This window comes from Protomyctophum parallelum, assembly GCF_964188405.1.
Source record: "Protomyctophum parallelum genome assembly, chromosome: 8".
In the NCBI taxonomy this organism is placed as follows: domain Eukaryota; kingdom Metazoa; phylum Chordata; class Actinopteri; order Myctophiformes; family Myctophidae; genus Protomyctophum; species Protomyctophum parallelum.
The window spans coordinates 7,405,412-7,422,218 of NC_139703.1; the positions used below are offsets into that span (position 1 = coordinate 7,405,412).

At 40.9% G+C, this 16,807-nt stretch overlaps 1 protein-coding gene across 16 annotated transcripts in view; it reads left to right on the plus strand.

Annotated features, from left to right (window-relative positions):
* The window catches only part of cast (calpastatin), a 61,669-nt gene extending 55,378 nt beyond the window's left edge, over window positions 1-6,291 (plus strand). For 12 of the 16 annotated variants that reach the window (XM_083771857.1, XM_083771851.1, XM_083771854.1 and 9 more), the window contains 5 exons: window positions 302-439; window positions 1,013-1,099; window positions 1,999-2,028; window positions 3,513-3,619; window positions 4,170-6,291. In XM_083771857.1, the coding sequence (XP_083627983.1) occupies window positions 302-439; window positions 1,013-1,099; window positions 1,999-2,028; window positions 3,513-3,611 (354 nt within the window). In that variant the 3' untranslated portion in view covers window positions 3,612-3,619; window positions 4,170-6,291. The remainder of the gene's footprint in view (window positions 1-301; window positions 440-1,012; window positions 1,100-1,998; window positions 2,029-3,512; window positions 3,620-4,169) is intronic. The other 4 variants (XR_014569669.1, XR_014569670.1, XR_014569671.1 and 1 more) reach the window with 4 other exon arrangements.
* Window positions 6,292-16,807: the final 10,516 nt, after the last annotated feature.

A 16,807-nucleotide genomic window follows, 5' to 3' on the forward strand; every position in this document is an offset into this window, starting at 1 on the left:
TAATGGGCTGGAGAAACGGGAAGACCCCTTTTACTGAACAAACACTATCGCAACGATCACTCAATAACAAAGAGCTTTCACCTTTTTAACAAAATACGTTTTGTTTTTAACCAAGAAGAATATAACTTACACTATCTATTTTTATTTTACTGTAAACATATAGAGGAAACAAGGCGATCAGGACACGTTTGGGCTCTAGGCCTTCATCAGCTGTAAATGAAACATATAGAGGAAACAAGGCGATCAGGACGCGTTTGGGCTCTAGGCCTTCATCAGATGTGTTTGTCTCTCTGTGTTGAAGTCAATGAGTGATGCAGACGCCTTGGACCTGCTGTCGGGTGACTTCTCTGCTGTACCTGCAGCAACAGGACCTGCAGCCTCATGTGCTGCAGCCACGCCAGACCTGCTTCCTCCTGTACTGGACTCAGAACCCTTGAAGGTAGGAAAGTTTTGCTGTAAAAGTTAAGTCCTGTTATCAGGCTTTTCGTTATATCTGAGGCCAATTCTACAAATGCCTTCTAAATCAGTAGTTCTCACGCGTTCCAGACAAAGTGACATGCTGTAAGTTGTATATTTGGCTTTGATATCACACTTCCCAAGGTACTGACATATAGTGTTTTAATCACCACTATGGTTTCTTCCGCTGGAAGCTTGTTAGTATGTTACAAGCTAAAGTAAATGTGTGTTATCAGCTCGCCAGTATCCGCCAGTAATCATAGTAATGATTATATAGATTACAGTGTGCTGATTATAAAACTAAATTATTTGACAAGTACCTTGGGAAGCGTGTTATCAAACCCAAATACACTCCAGATATGACTGTTTACAGTACCAAAGTTGTTTACCAAAGTTGGGTCTCTTAACTCTGGTACCTACAACCGCACTTGTGAATGAATACAGCAATGAATACAGCATCAATTCAGCTGTAAATATTACATGTTTGTAAGTCACGATTTGTCCTCTCTCTCTCTCTCTCTCTCTCTCTCTCTCTCTCTCTCTCTCTCTCTCTCAGCCAATGTCGGGTTCAGTTCTGGATTCGCTGTCAGACACCCTGGTCCCCAACGCCCCAGAGTTCAAATCTAAGGGAGACAAACCAAAGGTAGGAGGAGGAGAACAAGATGAGACCGATCATCATCCACACTGTGATTTTTATAATGTCACAGTGCCCTCTATGGTTGTAACGACGTAACTGCAGAGATCAGGCACTCACTTAAAGGGATGTTTCACTTTCAAACATGTTTGTAACTTCAAACTAAATTTTTAACCACGATAGATTCTTTGAAAACAACCGCCCTTGGTTCTGGTGACTGATAAAGTCCTTCCAATGCATATGAGGTGGCTGTGTTCTCTCATTTTTCTCTATTTTATTTGAAAGTGAAATATCCCTTTAACCCTTTTTTTATACTGAAGAGTACCGAAGTCACTCGTTCATCCTCTGGATCACAGAAGTAATTTCTCTGTTGAAGATAACATTGGCCATCTTACGTCAATCGTGTCATAATAAGAATTGTGGTCCAAAAATAAACAAATTGTCCCGGCAATATTGTGAGGGAGGTGGCTCGTTCATGATAGTCAGTCACTCATTTTGATACTGTCTTGTTTTTGGTAACGTTTAGCGTTTTATTGCTGTCATATCCATATCCAGAGTCAAAACGCCGTGCTCATTTGTTTATTTTTGGAACGCAGTTCTTACATGATGTGATATTAATCACGACTAAGGGAATTCAGAATGGTAGGAAAAAAGAACATGACCCAGGTATAGGATCATGGGTACATTACGTCGGACTTTGGTGCTCTCTACTACTATACTAATACAGCTGATCTACAAGCTCACAGTGCGCTGCAAGCTTGTAGATGTGCTTTTTTCGGAACATTTTGAAAGGTTCCGGACCATATATACCGTATTTACTTGTGCCTATAAGGCATGGCCAGGTTAAAAGCGGTTAAAACGTGTCCATCTTGTTCTTCCACTGAAGTTGTCCCACTTTGTTCCTCCAGGGAAAGAGCAAGTCAAGGTCTAAATCTAAAGTAAGCAAATGACCTGCTGCTGCATGAAAGCTTAATGTATAGTGGATATATGCAATATTATGAGCAAATTAATCTATTTGCTTATTATTTAGCATATATAATGTATAGTGGATATATGCAATATTATGAGCAAATTAATCTATTTGCTTATTATTTAGCATATATAATGTATAGTGGATATATGCAATATTATGAGCAAATTAATCTATTTGCTTATTATTTAGCATATATAATGTATAGTGGATATATGCAATATTATGAGCAAATTAATCTGTTTGCTTATTATTTAGCATATATAATGTACTGTATGTGTAATATAGAGAAAAATATAATAATAGTTGGATCATGGCTGTACTCGAGGTGTATGCTTGCCACTACAATTGGCTGCTTCCGCTTATCATCTGTTTTGCCCAAATCATGCTGTGTGTACGTCACTAATGTCTGGTCTATGTTAACCAAGTCATCATCATCACTACAGCTGTGCTCATTGTCTGCCATAATCCCTTCCTTGTCATTAATGATAAGTAATTAATGATCTTAGGGTGTCTGCTGACAAGTATAGATGTATCCGTTCTATTACTTTTATGTACTGTATATGTTCTCTTACTCTCTCAATTTTAATACAACGTCTGGAGTACTGGATAGGCCTGTCTGGTACGGCCCTGTCCTGGTTTTCCTCCAGAAGTTATTTTGTCAATATAGCTGAGTTTGACTCAGACAAACACAACATCGGTTCTGGTATTCCACAGGGCTCGCCTCAATTCCTCTATTGTTCTCCCTGTACACTGCCGTTGGGAGAACTTTTTACCAATCACGGAGTGAATTTCCATTTCTATGCTGATGATACCCAACTATATCTTTCTGTAGCTCCAGATGATCCCTGTGCTTTAGACCCGTTGATGACCTGTCTGTCTAGCATCAAATGCTGAATGAGTGAGAACTTTCTCAAGCTAAATGAGGATAAGACAGAAGTTCTCATAATCGGTTCTAGTGAGCAGAAAGAATCAATAATAACCAGACTTGGCAACCTAACTGTAGAAAGTGACAGTACAGTAAAGAACTTGGGGGTCATTATTGATTCTGAATTGAATTTTAATTCACACATTAATCATGTTACCAAATACCAAGATTGCTTTTTTTCACCTTATTGCACGAATCAGAGCATATTTGTCATTGGACGATGCAAAAACGCTGATCCACGCCTTTGTTTTTTCTGGACTGCTTCTATGGGCCGACGGCATGGAACAAACGTCCACTGTACCTTCGACAGGCAGCCTCTGTGGACATTTTTAAAGTGCAGCTCAAGACCTACTTCTACACTCTTGATTTTTCAAATTACTTTAATGCCCTGCTTTTCTTTTCTTTTTTTCTCCATTGCTCTGTAAAGCACTTTGAGCTGCATTTCATGTCATGAAAGGTGCTATACAAATAAAGTTTATTATTATTATTATTGTCTTGCTTGACCTTTTGCCCTGGTATTTCAGAAACAACATGCAGAGGATCCGTCTGCTCTTGACCAGCTCTCTGGTCAGCTCAGTACAGACGTGGTGTCCACGTCTACAAAGACTGGAGGACACAGCTAGGCCTCTAGGTAAGCAGTAAGACTGGGATGCATCTTGTATCATATTAGATTTTAGCTATATTATAATATCATAATAACTCTAAGTTAGGTACTTTCCTTCCATCAGCAACGTATTATAACGTCGCTGTTGGAAGGAAACCACCTAACTGGTCGGCTATAATTTAAGAATATATTTTTTTCTTTTTCTGTGATCCCTGGAACTAATTATTTAGCGATGCAGATTCGTGGCCAAATACTTAAAAAAATGTGGGGGTCCTTGACATGAAAAAGTTCACTCAGTGGACGTTCACATTAAATGAAAATAAATGCCAGGTTCATTTCCTGCATGCAGGGCATGAACCGCTGCGTTCTTCTGGAGTAACATGATGTAGCCAGTTAGAATCTTCTTATTTAATGTTGCTTCTCTCATAATATCTTTAGGCTTTCTGCCACCTGTATAATAAAGTGGTAAGAAAGTAAGTTCAGATAACTGATTTCGTAATGATGAAAGTGGGTTCAGCTTTTGGGGTCAAGAACTTCTGTTGACTTCTGTTTCTTATGACACATTCCTCCATTTCAGGGTCTTGCAGTTGCAGTTCATCTCCCCAGCCACAAGGAGGAGCTACTGAGGGAACAGCTCTCTGGAGGAAGAGTCTATTTTTTTAAATGGTGGAGAATGTATACTGGATGATCTCACACATACGTACACACAAGTACACACACGTCACGTACACACGCACACAACTCCGTGCTACACTTTTTGCACATGCTAGGGGATGGAAAGAAGTTTCTTTCCTTGGAGGAGTGAAATATAAGGGAGTGTGAGTGTGAGTGTTTTTGGTTGTGTTCGAGTGTGTGCATGTGTGTGTGTGTGTGTGTGTGTGTGTGTGTGTGTGCGTGTGTGGGCGGGGTTGGGGGGGGGGGGTGGAGTTGTTACCAATCAGAGTTATGACTGCCCCGTAGCTCAGTGGTTCTCAACCTGTGGCCCGGGGCCCACTGGAGGGCCGTGAGGATGTAGCTAGGGCCCCCCCCACCCAAATAATTGGTGAAACACTAAGATTTTAATCATAATATAACAATGTTTTAAAAAAAAAGAAAAACAGTACAAAAATATATGTCATGGTATGTTTTCTTTACAACTTTGAAAAATGAGTTGTGATGTGATAACATCAAAGAGGAACTTAATGTTAGTTCCATTGATCCAAGCCAGAATATGCTCTGAAAATGCATGCGGCCTGCGGCCCACTCATTTGACCACTTAACAAGGCGTCCATATGGGTGGGCTGCGGCCCACTCATTTGACCACTTAACAAGGGGTCCATATGGGTGGGCTGCGGCCCACTCATTTGACCACTTAACAAGGGGTCCATATGGGTGGGCTGCAAACATTTTTAAGTGGGCCCCCTGATCCAGAAATGTTTGAGAACCGCTGCGGTAGCTGATACGCTTTATTTTCTCCATTCATCCACCAATATGTCCACAATAATATGCCTGCAGTGGTGCCAAACCTATTGTTCTGATATTGCCTCAGTATTGGAGCAATAAAACAAATATTTAATGAATCCCTTTCACCCTTGCTTCCCTATTTTGGGTATATCAAAGGCGAAATATTTAAAACATTTTCAAATATTCTTAACAGCTAGGTTAATGAATCAACACTCCACATTGTGACTGCGTTATCAGCTTGGTGAGGTATGGTGGGTGTGTGTGTGATCGTTATCAGCTTGGTGAGGTATGGTGGGTGTGTGTGTGATCGTTATCAGCTTGGTGAGGTATGGTGTGTGTGTGTGAGATCGGGATGTCTGTGCGATCTTGATGTGTACACACAAATGCCAAGTTTTCTATTGTCACGTGTTTCTGATGGCGTTACAACACTAGTGTACAGATTAGACTGCTTCATAATGAACACTTAGTTTACAAATATTAAAGAAAGAAAATGTCTGAAAGGATTTACATGACGTGGTCTGGTTGATTCTGTACACATGAGATCTACTGGTTGCTTTCTGTATCTATCGAGGGAAGGGTCTTTTTTGGTGTTTTCCTTGGCCTTGTAGAAATGGCATGTATTGATTTTTTCAAGTGCACTTAATGTGGTAAACCTAGGTGATTACGAGCTCTGTAAAACTACCTTTAGTTTGTATGCTGTTAAAAAAAAGGATATTTGCGCTATAGAAGACAACACTGTATAATTTCACTTTCAGCCATAAAGTCAAAAGCGATATTTAATTACTTTTGTACTTTCCTAAGATCTTCTTTTTCTAAGGATATGTATAAGCGTGAGTCAAAACGCAAAGATAGGTATTTTGGATATGGGAATTCTAATTAAATAAAAACAAATAGGTGAATATTATGTGAGCATTCATGATGTGTAGTTGATTTCTATTGTTTGACTTTGTGCAATGGAGGAATTATACTCAACCGTATGAGATACCAGCTTGTCAAACCAATAACGGGATGTGCTCCTGGTTTAGCTTTTTAGTTTTTGTTTTATTCCTTGTGTAGCGTTTTACAAAGCCCACTTCCCTCTGACTGTGGTTGGGGCTCAAGAACTGTTTCACATGTTTGTGCTCAAACTGTGCGTCTAAAATGTTACATTGTCATGCCATGGCCCTGAATGACTGATGAGAATGCAAGTGATTGGGTTTGATGATGTGTGTAAGAAGAAAATAAAGAATTAATAAAATGAAGAACAAAAAAAATCACTATTTACGTAAGAAATATTGTTTGGGATGCATTTTATTTACAGAGAGACATGGCTTACATATTGTAGACCCATGCACCCCACCACCCCAAACTTAGTAGGATATGTAAACGTACTGAAAGCAATATGCTTACATCATGTTCATTACAAGATATTCCAAAGAATATTCCAGAGCTTGTAGAGCTTGTTGTAACTAGGGATGCACCGCACAATATTATCCGTAGCATAATCGGATAATCATAACCAGATTATTTAATTGGTTTTCACCAGCAAAAATAAATGAAAAATGTAAAATTCATCAATGAGTTCAATATAAATAAATAATGTCTAATACCTATAGTCTAGAACAAAAGCCAAATCAAATATGATGTCAAATCTTAAGTAAAAAATGAATGTTACATTTAATTTGTGTACTCATCTCATTCAGTTGTCAAATTCAGTTGTGAAAACAGACACTTGGAAAAGAGCAGCTATTTATTGATTGATTGAATACTTTATTAACAGGCTTTGGGCCAAGCCCTATATTGGCTAGGGCCTATATAGGCTTTTTTCCATTGTGATCCTCTGTATAATATCGTAATCGGTCAGAATCGGTATCAGCAGGTATGGCCCTGCAAATAATCGGAGATCTGATATTGGCCATAGTTTCATAATCGTGCACCTATGTGTAACTGTCTGAAATTCACATTAACATAAGTTAGGGGCGGCAGTGGCTCAGGGGTAGAGTGGCTGGATGGTAACCGCAAGGTTGCCAGTTCAAACCCGGGCTCCCCCAGAGGCTCCCCCAGAGTTAGCATCAAAGTGTCCTTGATTTGAGCAAGACACTGAACCCCTAATTGCTCCTGATGTGCTGGTTGATGCCTTGCATGGTTTCCGCTGCCATCAGTATATGAATGTGGGTGAATGTAATGCACAATCTATATAAAGCGCCTTGGATAAAGTCGCTATATAAATGCACCATTTAGCATTTACCAAGTTATAACAACACTACACAATGAATAGTGATAGTGTCAAACATATTAAATCTATGACAAAGGATTAATCTGTAACACAATGTTATACAATATAGTGGCTGGGGTCCCTGCAGCTCTCTCAGTTTAGGGGGCCTTGTCCTGAAAATCATTGAAGACCCACTGCCAGCTGTATTTAGGGACAAGTGGGCCAGCGTTCCACTATATTATCCTGGAGGCTAATCTTTCCGGTGATAAAATGGACACCAACGTGATCAAAAAAGTCAACCAAAGAACAAGATTCCTTTACAGGATCTCCTCACTGGTCAACAAAAACACCTTGATGACCTTAACAGGAGCCCTCGTACAAGGTTTCTTTGACTATGAATGCACCTCCTGACTTCCCCAAACAAACTGTTCAGGCTCCTACTTGGCCTCACACCCAGAACCCACCTCACCCCTGCCCACTTTGACAGGCTGGAATGGTTTAGGGTCGACGACAGAGTACAGCATCTTGCAATGGGTCTGGTCCACAAGATACACCACCAAGATACCCGCATGTACCTGTCTAGATACTTCCGAATCCTTAATGTTAACGAAGTCCAAAGACTCCACACCCACAACACCAGAGGGAGTGCAACGAACCATGTACAACCCAGATTCGGCACAAACAAGGGACTAAATTATTTTCGCTCCTATGCCACCAAAATGTGGAACGCCCTACCAACAGTCATTAAGACATGCAAATCCCTTGACTCTCAAAGGGCACCTACGGATGGCTGCAATTCGAAACTGGCCCCCATAAAATCTTAATCCCCCCACTGCCCCCATTTTCCCCTCACTGTATATGTTCTTTTCCCTTTTTACCTCCTTTATGATGAATTCCTGTTCTTTGACTATATAGAAGTGTCTATTTGTACATCTCTAAATATTTTGATGAATTGAACATGGTGGACCCTCTTCTAAACAAGTGTAATGCTTAATTGGGTCGTCCACTCACAGTTAACAGTCTTTGTATTGAGTTTGTGCTTGAAATGTACTGTAATTCTGCAAACTGTTAATACATATTTAAATCAATCAATCAATCAATCAGTCAAAGCCAAAAAGCTATAGCTGTCTGTTACTGCCCTCTCGTGGTGTGTGTATGTTTTGCATTGCATTGCCCTGCAATGAGCGGATAATCTATTCAGCTAGTCAGCAAGCCTGATACTCATTTTCATCTACAGTTTACACCAATCAATGACCATTTCACTTCATTATTCCTGAATGCAACTCTGCACGATGACGTCAGTCACGGCAGTGTGAAGCCCGCGAATCTTCCCGCCTCTCCTCTTAAGAAGACAATTGGAGGAAGAGTGGCGACTCCGTGTTTATTGTTTAATAACTAATAAGTTTGACTGAATTCAGGTAAAAGACTCGGTGTTTACGGTTTAATAACTTCAATACGTTTGGCTAGAGGTAGAGACAGAAGGTAGGTGACAGAAATACAATAAAACATAGGCCTATAGTCCTACAACATGCACGTCAATTAAAAGTTATCTATCCAGCTTTATTGGTAACATTAAGTGAATGTTATCTAACATGAGTTTATTTGTTAGCTGCTACCTCCAGCTTAGCCTTTAGCTAACCTTAGTCACACATTGTTTTATGTTGACACTATTAGTATTGCTGCTATAGTTTAACCAAACTTTGTTTTGTCTCAGAGAAGTTTTGTGACAGAGAAGACGACTGTCTGGAACAGCAAAAATGGCGACTGGGGGTTCTTTGGAGGAAAAGCCTAAGGTGAGACAGAACAAGTTCCAGTGGCTGTAAATCATGTATTCTGTTGGTCATTTTAACATTAGCCTGTTTAGGTTGACATATGAGCAGGTTGATTCAATTATAAAGCCTACTATGACTCGTGTTTTTCTAAGGAAGCTATAGTAAAGCTACATTCAAACTATGAAATGAACTAGAAAGTGTACTATAATGTAGCTGACATGATGTATATTGTAAGGTGACCAAGACGTGTTACATTCCAAAGCACCATAACTGATACCCCCCCCCCCCCCCTCTCTCTGTCTCTCCATCGTTTCAGGACATCCTGGACTTTGAGGACTTGAGGCCTCATTTTACTAAAACACAGTGGGAGCAGCTGAAGGACATTGAGAAAATTATATACACGAATATGAAGAGCAACCACCTGTTTAAGCTCTCTATAGGTAATGTAATATGTAACATGGTAACATAGTAATGTCATATAAAATGAGATAGACAGCATTTGAACGCCATACCTTTAGTTATTTGTTTTGTTGTAGGACTATAGTAGTAATATCAGACATACATCAAATATAAGCCATTTAGTCTCAAGGCTGTATGTTTAGAATCCATACATGAGGGAGTTTATATAGTCTTAAGGCTGTATGTAATATTGTAGGCCTACTGTGATAGTAGATCAATGTGTATAATAGTCGATAAAATAAAATAAAAATCAGTTTATTTCACGATATTAGTTTACTAATAAGTTCACTGACTTGATGTCACAAGAATGGGAGATTTAACTCTATTTTATTGCAGACTAGTGAAGAGCATTTAATTAACTTGTATGATAGAATACACATCAGTTCAAGATTCAATAATTTATTTGCCATGTCAAATAGCAATTTGACTTGGTTCATACTCAACATATACAGACAACCATAAATACACAAACAAGAAGAACAATACAATACAAAAACCAGCAGCATAGGAAATTACATTCAGTTTTTTTTTAAGTGCTATATGCATATTTCAGATGTCTAATGGCTACGGGTATGATAGATTACACATCAGTTATTATCAGAATTGAAGAAACTAGATATTGACCAGTTACACACTGTAGCAGTGTAGCATGTATCACAATGTTTATAGAAGTAGATTAATATCACATCATCACAATGTTTATAGAAGTAGATTCATATCACATCATCACAATGTTTATAGAAGTAGATTCATATCACATCATCACAATGTTTATAGAAGTAGATTCATATCACATCATCACAATGTTTATAGAAGTAGATTCATATCACATCATCACAATGTTTATAGAAGTAGATTCATATCACATCATCACAATGTTTATAGAAGTAGATTCATATCACATAATCACAATGTTTATAGAAGTAGATTCATATCACATCATCACAATGTTTATAGAAGTAGATTCATATCACATCATCACACAATGTTTATAGAAGTATATTTATATCACATCATCACAATGTTTATAGAAGTAGATTAATATCACATCATCACAATGTTTATAGAAGTAGATTCATATCACATCATCACAATGTTTATAGAAGTAGATTCATATCATATCATCACAATGTTTATAGAAGTAGATTCATATCACATCACAATGTTTATAGAAGTAGATTCATATCACATCATCACAATGTTTATAGAAGTAGATTCATATCACATCATCACAATGTTTATAGAAGTAGATTCATATCACATCATCACAATGTTTATAGAAGTAGATTCATATCACATCACAATGTTTATAGAAGTAGATTCATATCATATCATCACAATGTGTATAGAAGTAGATTCCTGAATTGATTTATTTGTCTGTCAAGTGCATCAGTCATGATGTTGGTTCCATCATGTGTCATGACTGCTCCCTACTGGTGAAAACATGAATTTATTTAACTTCCCTATGTTTGCTATAACAAGCAAGAGTCCAATATTTAACTATGAATATGGTCTAACAATAGTAAATGCAGATGTGTCATTTTATCAGACAATCACTGTTGGGTGCAGGATCTGTATCTTCCTCTGTCATCACTATATATCCTTCCATTCCTTCTATGTGTATCCCTCTCCCTACCTTTCTGTTCTCCTCCTCCATCAGGTCTGAAGTCTGACCCTCCAGACTTCATGAGGAGACGCAACAAGACCAGGCAGGTAGAACCCTCCTCACCTCAGCTGAGTGAGGAAGAGGAGGAGGAGAAGAAGGACGAAGATGAGGAGTGGACTCCTGGTCCGCCTGGTAATCCTGTTACCATAGTAGTACTGCTGTACTTAATATAGTGTTACTTAAGTTCTTATTCACTTCAATAGTACTAATGTGTCAGTATAGTGTATGTATATGCTATAAGGATAATATATGGAACACTTTACTGGTATTATTAACTAATGTGTCAGTATAGTGTATATGGTATAAGGATATAATATATGGAACACTTTACTGGTATTATTAACTAATGTGTCAGTATAGTGTAGATGGCATCTGTCTCTGGGTCGTCCTCAGACGAGCCCTCCATCGTTGCTTCCAGTCATCCCGGTTCTCCATACATCTGGCCAGCTCGTTGGTGCTTTGCGCTCCTGCGTCTTTCTTGAGTACATCCACATATGTTAATGTGGACATCCTCGTGACCGGTGCCCGTGTGTTGGTTCCCACAGCACTACTTTGCTGGCTGGCAGCTCTTGGTGTCTTTGGCAGTGTCCTGCTAGTCTTATTCTCCTGGCTGCTATTTTCTGGCTCACCCTTGGCATTCCATCATACAGGTTCTAGTTGGTAACGTGTGTACTCTTGGTGATGTTAAGTACTGCACGCAGCATTCTGATGTAGCACCCATCTAGAGACTTCTGCAGGGTTGGCTTCAGGGTCCAGCATTCACTGCCGTACAGGAGAACAGACTCAACAGTTTGGTTTGGCGGGGGAGGTTGGAGTTCCATACGCTGGCCGTTCAGGGCCCTCCATGCAAGCGCCTTCCTCACTTTAAGATCTTGTTCCGTTGAGTTGAACCATGAGCCCAGGTACTTGAAGTCCTTGACTTCCTTCAGAGCAGCGCCACCTGTTGTTGTCAGAGGTGGATGCTCTTAAATATGGAGATCATATGCTTCTACCTGATGCAGTATTATGAATTTACTCGGAGAGACCTGGTCCTGGTGTGATCATTCCGCCATCTTTATTATCGAACTACCTGCCTCCCCGCAGGGGGCAGTCTTATCTATCACAACATCTCCCCTCTCAAAAAAAACAAAAAACAAAAACTGTAACTGTAGTGTAACAATAAAGTCATCAACTTTGGGAGAAAAGAACAAGCACTCATAATCAATGCATCAAACAGTACAACTTCTTATTTCTTTCTTTCTATTTTTTTTCTTACAACCATGCCTAAATCCCCAACTGTCCCATCAGTCCTCATACCTCGATGGAGGTTTTACAGCGCGGCCTCTTCGGGTGGTTTTAGCATGTTTGTCTGCACAAGCGTCCTGTTCGTTCACCTGTGCTGCTGCCCTTTGTACTGTGCTTTCAGTCACCTCACCCTGAGGCGATGCTTCCGCAGTCTGCTCCTCCACTCTTCCCGTCCTCATGAGATGTCTACGGTTGCACCGCAGATGACGTCCCCGGGCAGTCTCTATGACGTATGAGCGTGGTGTCCCAGCCACATCCTTGATCACAGCTGGGCTCCATCTCCCCGTGTCATAGTCCTTCACCCTCACAGAGTCACCTTTGTGCAGAGGAGGCAGATCTTTTGCTGTCCCGTCGTAGTGTAGTTTTTGCCTTCGTTTCTGTGTGTCAATTGTCTCCCGAATGTCTTGTGTCGTTTTGTGTATCATGGGTAGGAGCTTTTCGGTGGTGCATGGAATGAGTGCCTTCAGTCTTCTGCTCATCAGCATTTGAGCAGGAGAGCCACAGCTGCCTATGGGGGTATTGCGGTATTCAAGGAACCCTATGTGTGGGTCAGAACCCTCCATGTGAGCTTTCTCCAGTATGCGTTTAACGATCTGAACACTCTTCTCCACTAGGCCGTTGGCTTGAGGGTGCCTCGGTGACACTGTGGTGTGCTTGAAGCCCCACTCTCTGCTGAATCTCTTGTACTCCTGTGTGTACTGGGGTCCGTTGTCGCTTTTTACGAGATCGGGAACGCCATGTCTCGCCAGTATGGTCTTTGTCTTCCGAATCACTGTCGCTGCCCTGGTGTCCGGCAGCTGTTCAACTTCCCAGTATCTGGAATAGTAATCCACTATTATCAGGAAATCATGACCATGCCATGCAAACAGGTCAGTCCCTAGAATTTGCCACGGGCGTTCTGGTGTCTCATGAGGCATCAGTGTCTCCTTTTGCTGTGCATTTCTGAGCGTGAGACAGACGCTGCATTTAGATACAACACTGAGTCTCAATGTCCTTACTCATTCCCGGCCAGAACAGGAGCTCTCTTGCTCTGAGCTTACACTTTTCTATGCCAAAATGTCCAGCATGTATTGCCTTCAGCATATCCTTTTGCAGCTGTTGTGGTATTATGATCTTGTCACCTTTCATCATTAGTCCTCCCACTTCACAGAGTTCATCTCTGTAGTTCCAGAATTGTCTGATTTTGACAGGGACCTCCTTTATGCTCTCTGGCCATCCATGTTTCACTATTGTTTTCAAAGTTGCCAATGTGTCATCTCTCTGTGTTTCGCTGCGTATTGTGTCCATTTTGTCATCGCTGACAGGCATTTGACTGACAATGAGGTGAATTTGGGCATCCATGTCTCGTTCCAGCTTGTCATCTGGGTCCGAGTCATCGTCTGTAACCTTGAGAAACGCTCTAGACAATGCGTCAGCCACATACATTTCTTTCCCTGGTGTGTGGTTCACCGTCAGTTGGTATGGTTGTAGTTTGAGAAGCAACCTCTGTATCCTCTGAGAGGTGTTTCCTATTGGCTTCTTGAATATGGACACCAGTGGTTTGTGATCAGTTTCAATCTCCGTCTCCTTGCCATATATGAATTGATGAAACTTTTGACATCCAAAGACAATAGCAAGTGTTTCTTTTTCTATTTGGGCGTAGTTGATTTGTGTCTTGGTTAGTGCCTTGGATGCATATGCAACCGCTGCTCCATTCTGTAGTAGGACAGCACCTAGGCCTGCCTTGGACGCATCCACTGACACTTTCACTGGTTGTGTGACATCGTAGTACCTGAGTGCCATCTGTGCTCTGTCTATTAGAGTCTTTTTGATTTTGTGCACTGCTTCGTCATGTTTTTCATTCCAATGCCACGCAATGTCCTTTTGTAGCAGCTCCCTGAGTGGTTCAGTAGTTGCTGACAGGTTCGGAATAAACTTGGCTAGGTACTTTACCATTCCTAGGAACCTCTCAAGAGCCCGCTTATCTGTAGGTATTTCCATCTCTGCTATAGCTTGGACCTTGCTGGGGTCAGGCTTCAAACCCTCCTGGCTGAGTGTGTGTCCAAGATATTTCACTTCCTTTATTCCAATCTTGCTTTTTTCTTTGTTTAGCCTGAGATTCACGTCTCTGGCTCTCTGAAGTACTTCTCTGAGCCTTCGGTCATGTTCATCCTTGTTTTTGGCAAAAATCAGGAGGTCATCGATGTATGTGACCACTCCTTCAATATCTTCAAACAGCTGTGACACTCTCTTATGAAAGACTTCTTGCGCACTGTTTATCCCAAATGGCAAGTGTAGATATTTATATCTGCCGAATGGCGTGTTGAAAGTCGTCAGGCTTGATGATTCCTCCGTGAGAGCTATTTGCCAGTATCCGCTGCTAGCATCTAGTGTGCTGAAGTATGATGCTCCAGCCAGCTTGCTCATTATTTCATCAACAGTTGGTATTTGAAAGTGCTGCCTGCAGATGGCAGTGTTGAGCTCTTTTGGGTCTAAGCATAGCCTCAGCTTGCCATTTGGCTTTTCTACAGTCACCATAGAGTTAACCCATTCTGTTGGGCCATCAACTTTTGTTATCACTTTCATTTTCTCCATCCTTTTTAGTTCATTTTTCAGTCTGTCAGTCAGTGTCACTGGTATTTTCCTGGGTGCGTGTATAACAGGCTTCACTTCTGGTTTAATCTGAATATGGTATGGCTCTGCCAGGCACCCTATTCCTTTGAACACGTCTTTGTATTCCTCCATAATTGGGTGCTCTTCCTTCTCCTCGACACTCCTCACCAGCCTGACCACATCAAGCCTCTCACAGTCCTTCAGGCCCAGTATGGGCTCCGCAGTGGGCATGTCTACAATGGAGAATTCACATATGTAGGTCTTTCCTTTGTAAGTGCAGGGCAGCTTGCATTTGCCCACAACAGACAGTTTGCTGCCTCCATATCCAGTTAGGCGTTTTCTGTGCTGTCTGATATTGAATGGGCAATATTTTTGTATCATTCTGGCTTGCTGTTTTGAAATGGCATTTGTCTGTGCAGCTGTATCTATTTTGAATTTCACTTTGTTGTCTTTAATGCCCAGTTTGACATACCATGCATTTTCCTCTGCACTGCTTGTAACCTCTTCAATATTGATTGCTTCAATATGAAGATCATCATCTGATTCACTATCTGCCTGTATCTCATTTACAACTCTGTTTCTGCAAACTTTTGCAAAGTGATTTGATTTGTTGCATTTTGTACACAATTTCCCATATGCAGGGCATCTCCTTCTGGCATGTGTCTGGCCGCAGTATTTACAGTCCACCACCATGTACTCTCGTTCAGTGTATTCATTCCTCCCGTCACGTTGTGATCTTACTGTCGGAGGTTCTCTGCCTCTGGTGCTGTAGCGCCCTCTGCCTCTCTGCGCATGCGCGTCCCGTACATTCTGTGTCACTGCGCTAACAACACAAGCGTCAGTATTGGCGCCAGCAGCACCGGCAGTCAAAGTCTGCATCTGTCGTTGTGTGCACTCTGCTGCACGGCACATGTCAATGCACTTTACCAAAGTTAACTGGTCTTCTCTCAGCAATCTTCTACGAGTGTCATTGTCTCTTATGCCTTCTATTATCCGATCTCTGATAAGTCCATCCAATAAATCTCCATACTCACAGTTTCTGGATAAGATTCGTAGGTCTGTAACATACTGATCGATCATCTCATCTGGTTTTTGTACCCGGTTGTTGAATATATGCCGCTCGTAAGCCGTGTTCTTCCTTGGTGTGCAGTAGTCCTCAAACTTTTGAATGAGAGGTGCAATCTTATCCTTCTCTTCATCTCTGAATACGTTATACAGCTCCTGCGCTTGTTCCCCGGCACAGTGAAGAAGCATGGCACATTGTAGTTTCTCTGCTTTCTTATCCTTTTCACTGGCGCACATGAACAACTTGAAGCGTTGAATCCATCTTCTCCAGTTTTCTGCTGTGTTCCCGTCAAGACACAGTGTCTGTGGTGGTTTTAATGTCTCCATGTCGTTGTAAAAAATCGTAGTTTTACTCTGACACCATGCAGTATTATGAATTTACTCGGAGAGACCTGGTCCTGGTGTGATCATTCCGCCATCTTTATTATCGAACTACCTGCCTCCCCGCAGGGGGCAGTCTTATCTATCACAACACCTGACAGCAACGGCCGTATAGTATTGTTAAGTAAATAATGTTGGGTTTGGTTTAAACATGCAACAAAATTAGTCATAGAAAGAAGTTATTGAGTGTCTAATCACAATAATCAGAACCACAGGTATATGGAGCCAATAGTTTGTTCTTTTCTGTGCTTAATACAAGCCTGAATCATCCAATGATGATCTGAAACCACTAGTGACACATCAAGCTGTGCCTCATTTTATTTATTTCATAGAATATGTTGTAGTCCAATCCAAAACCT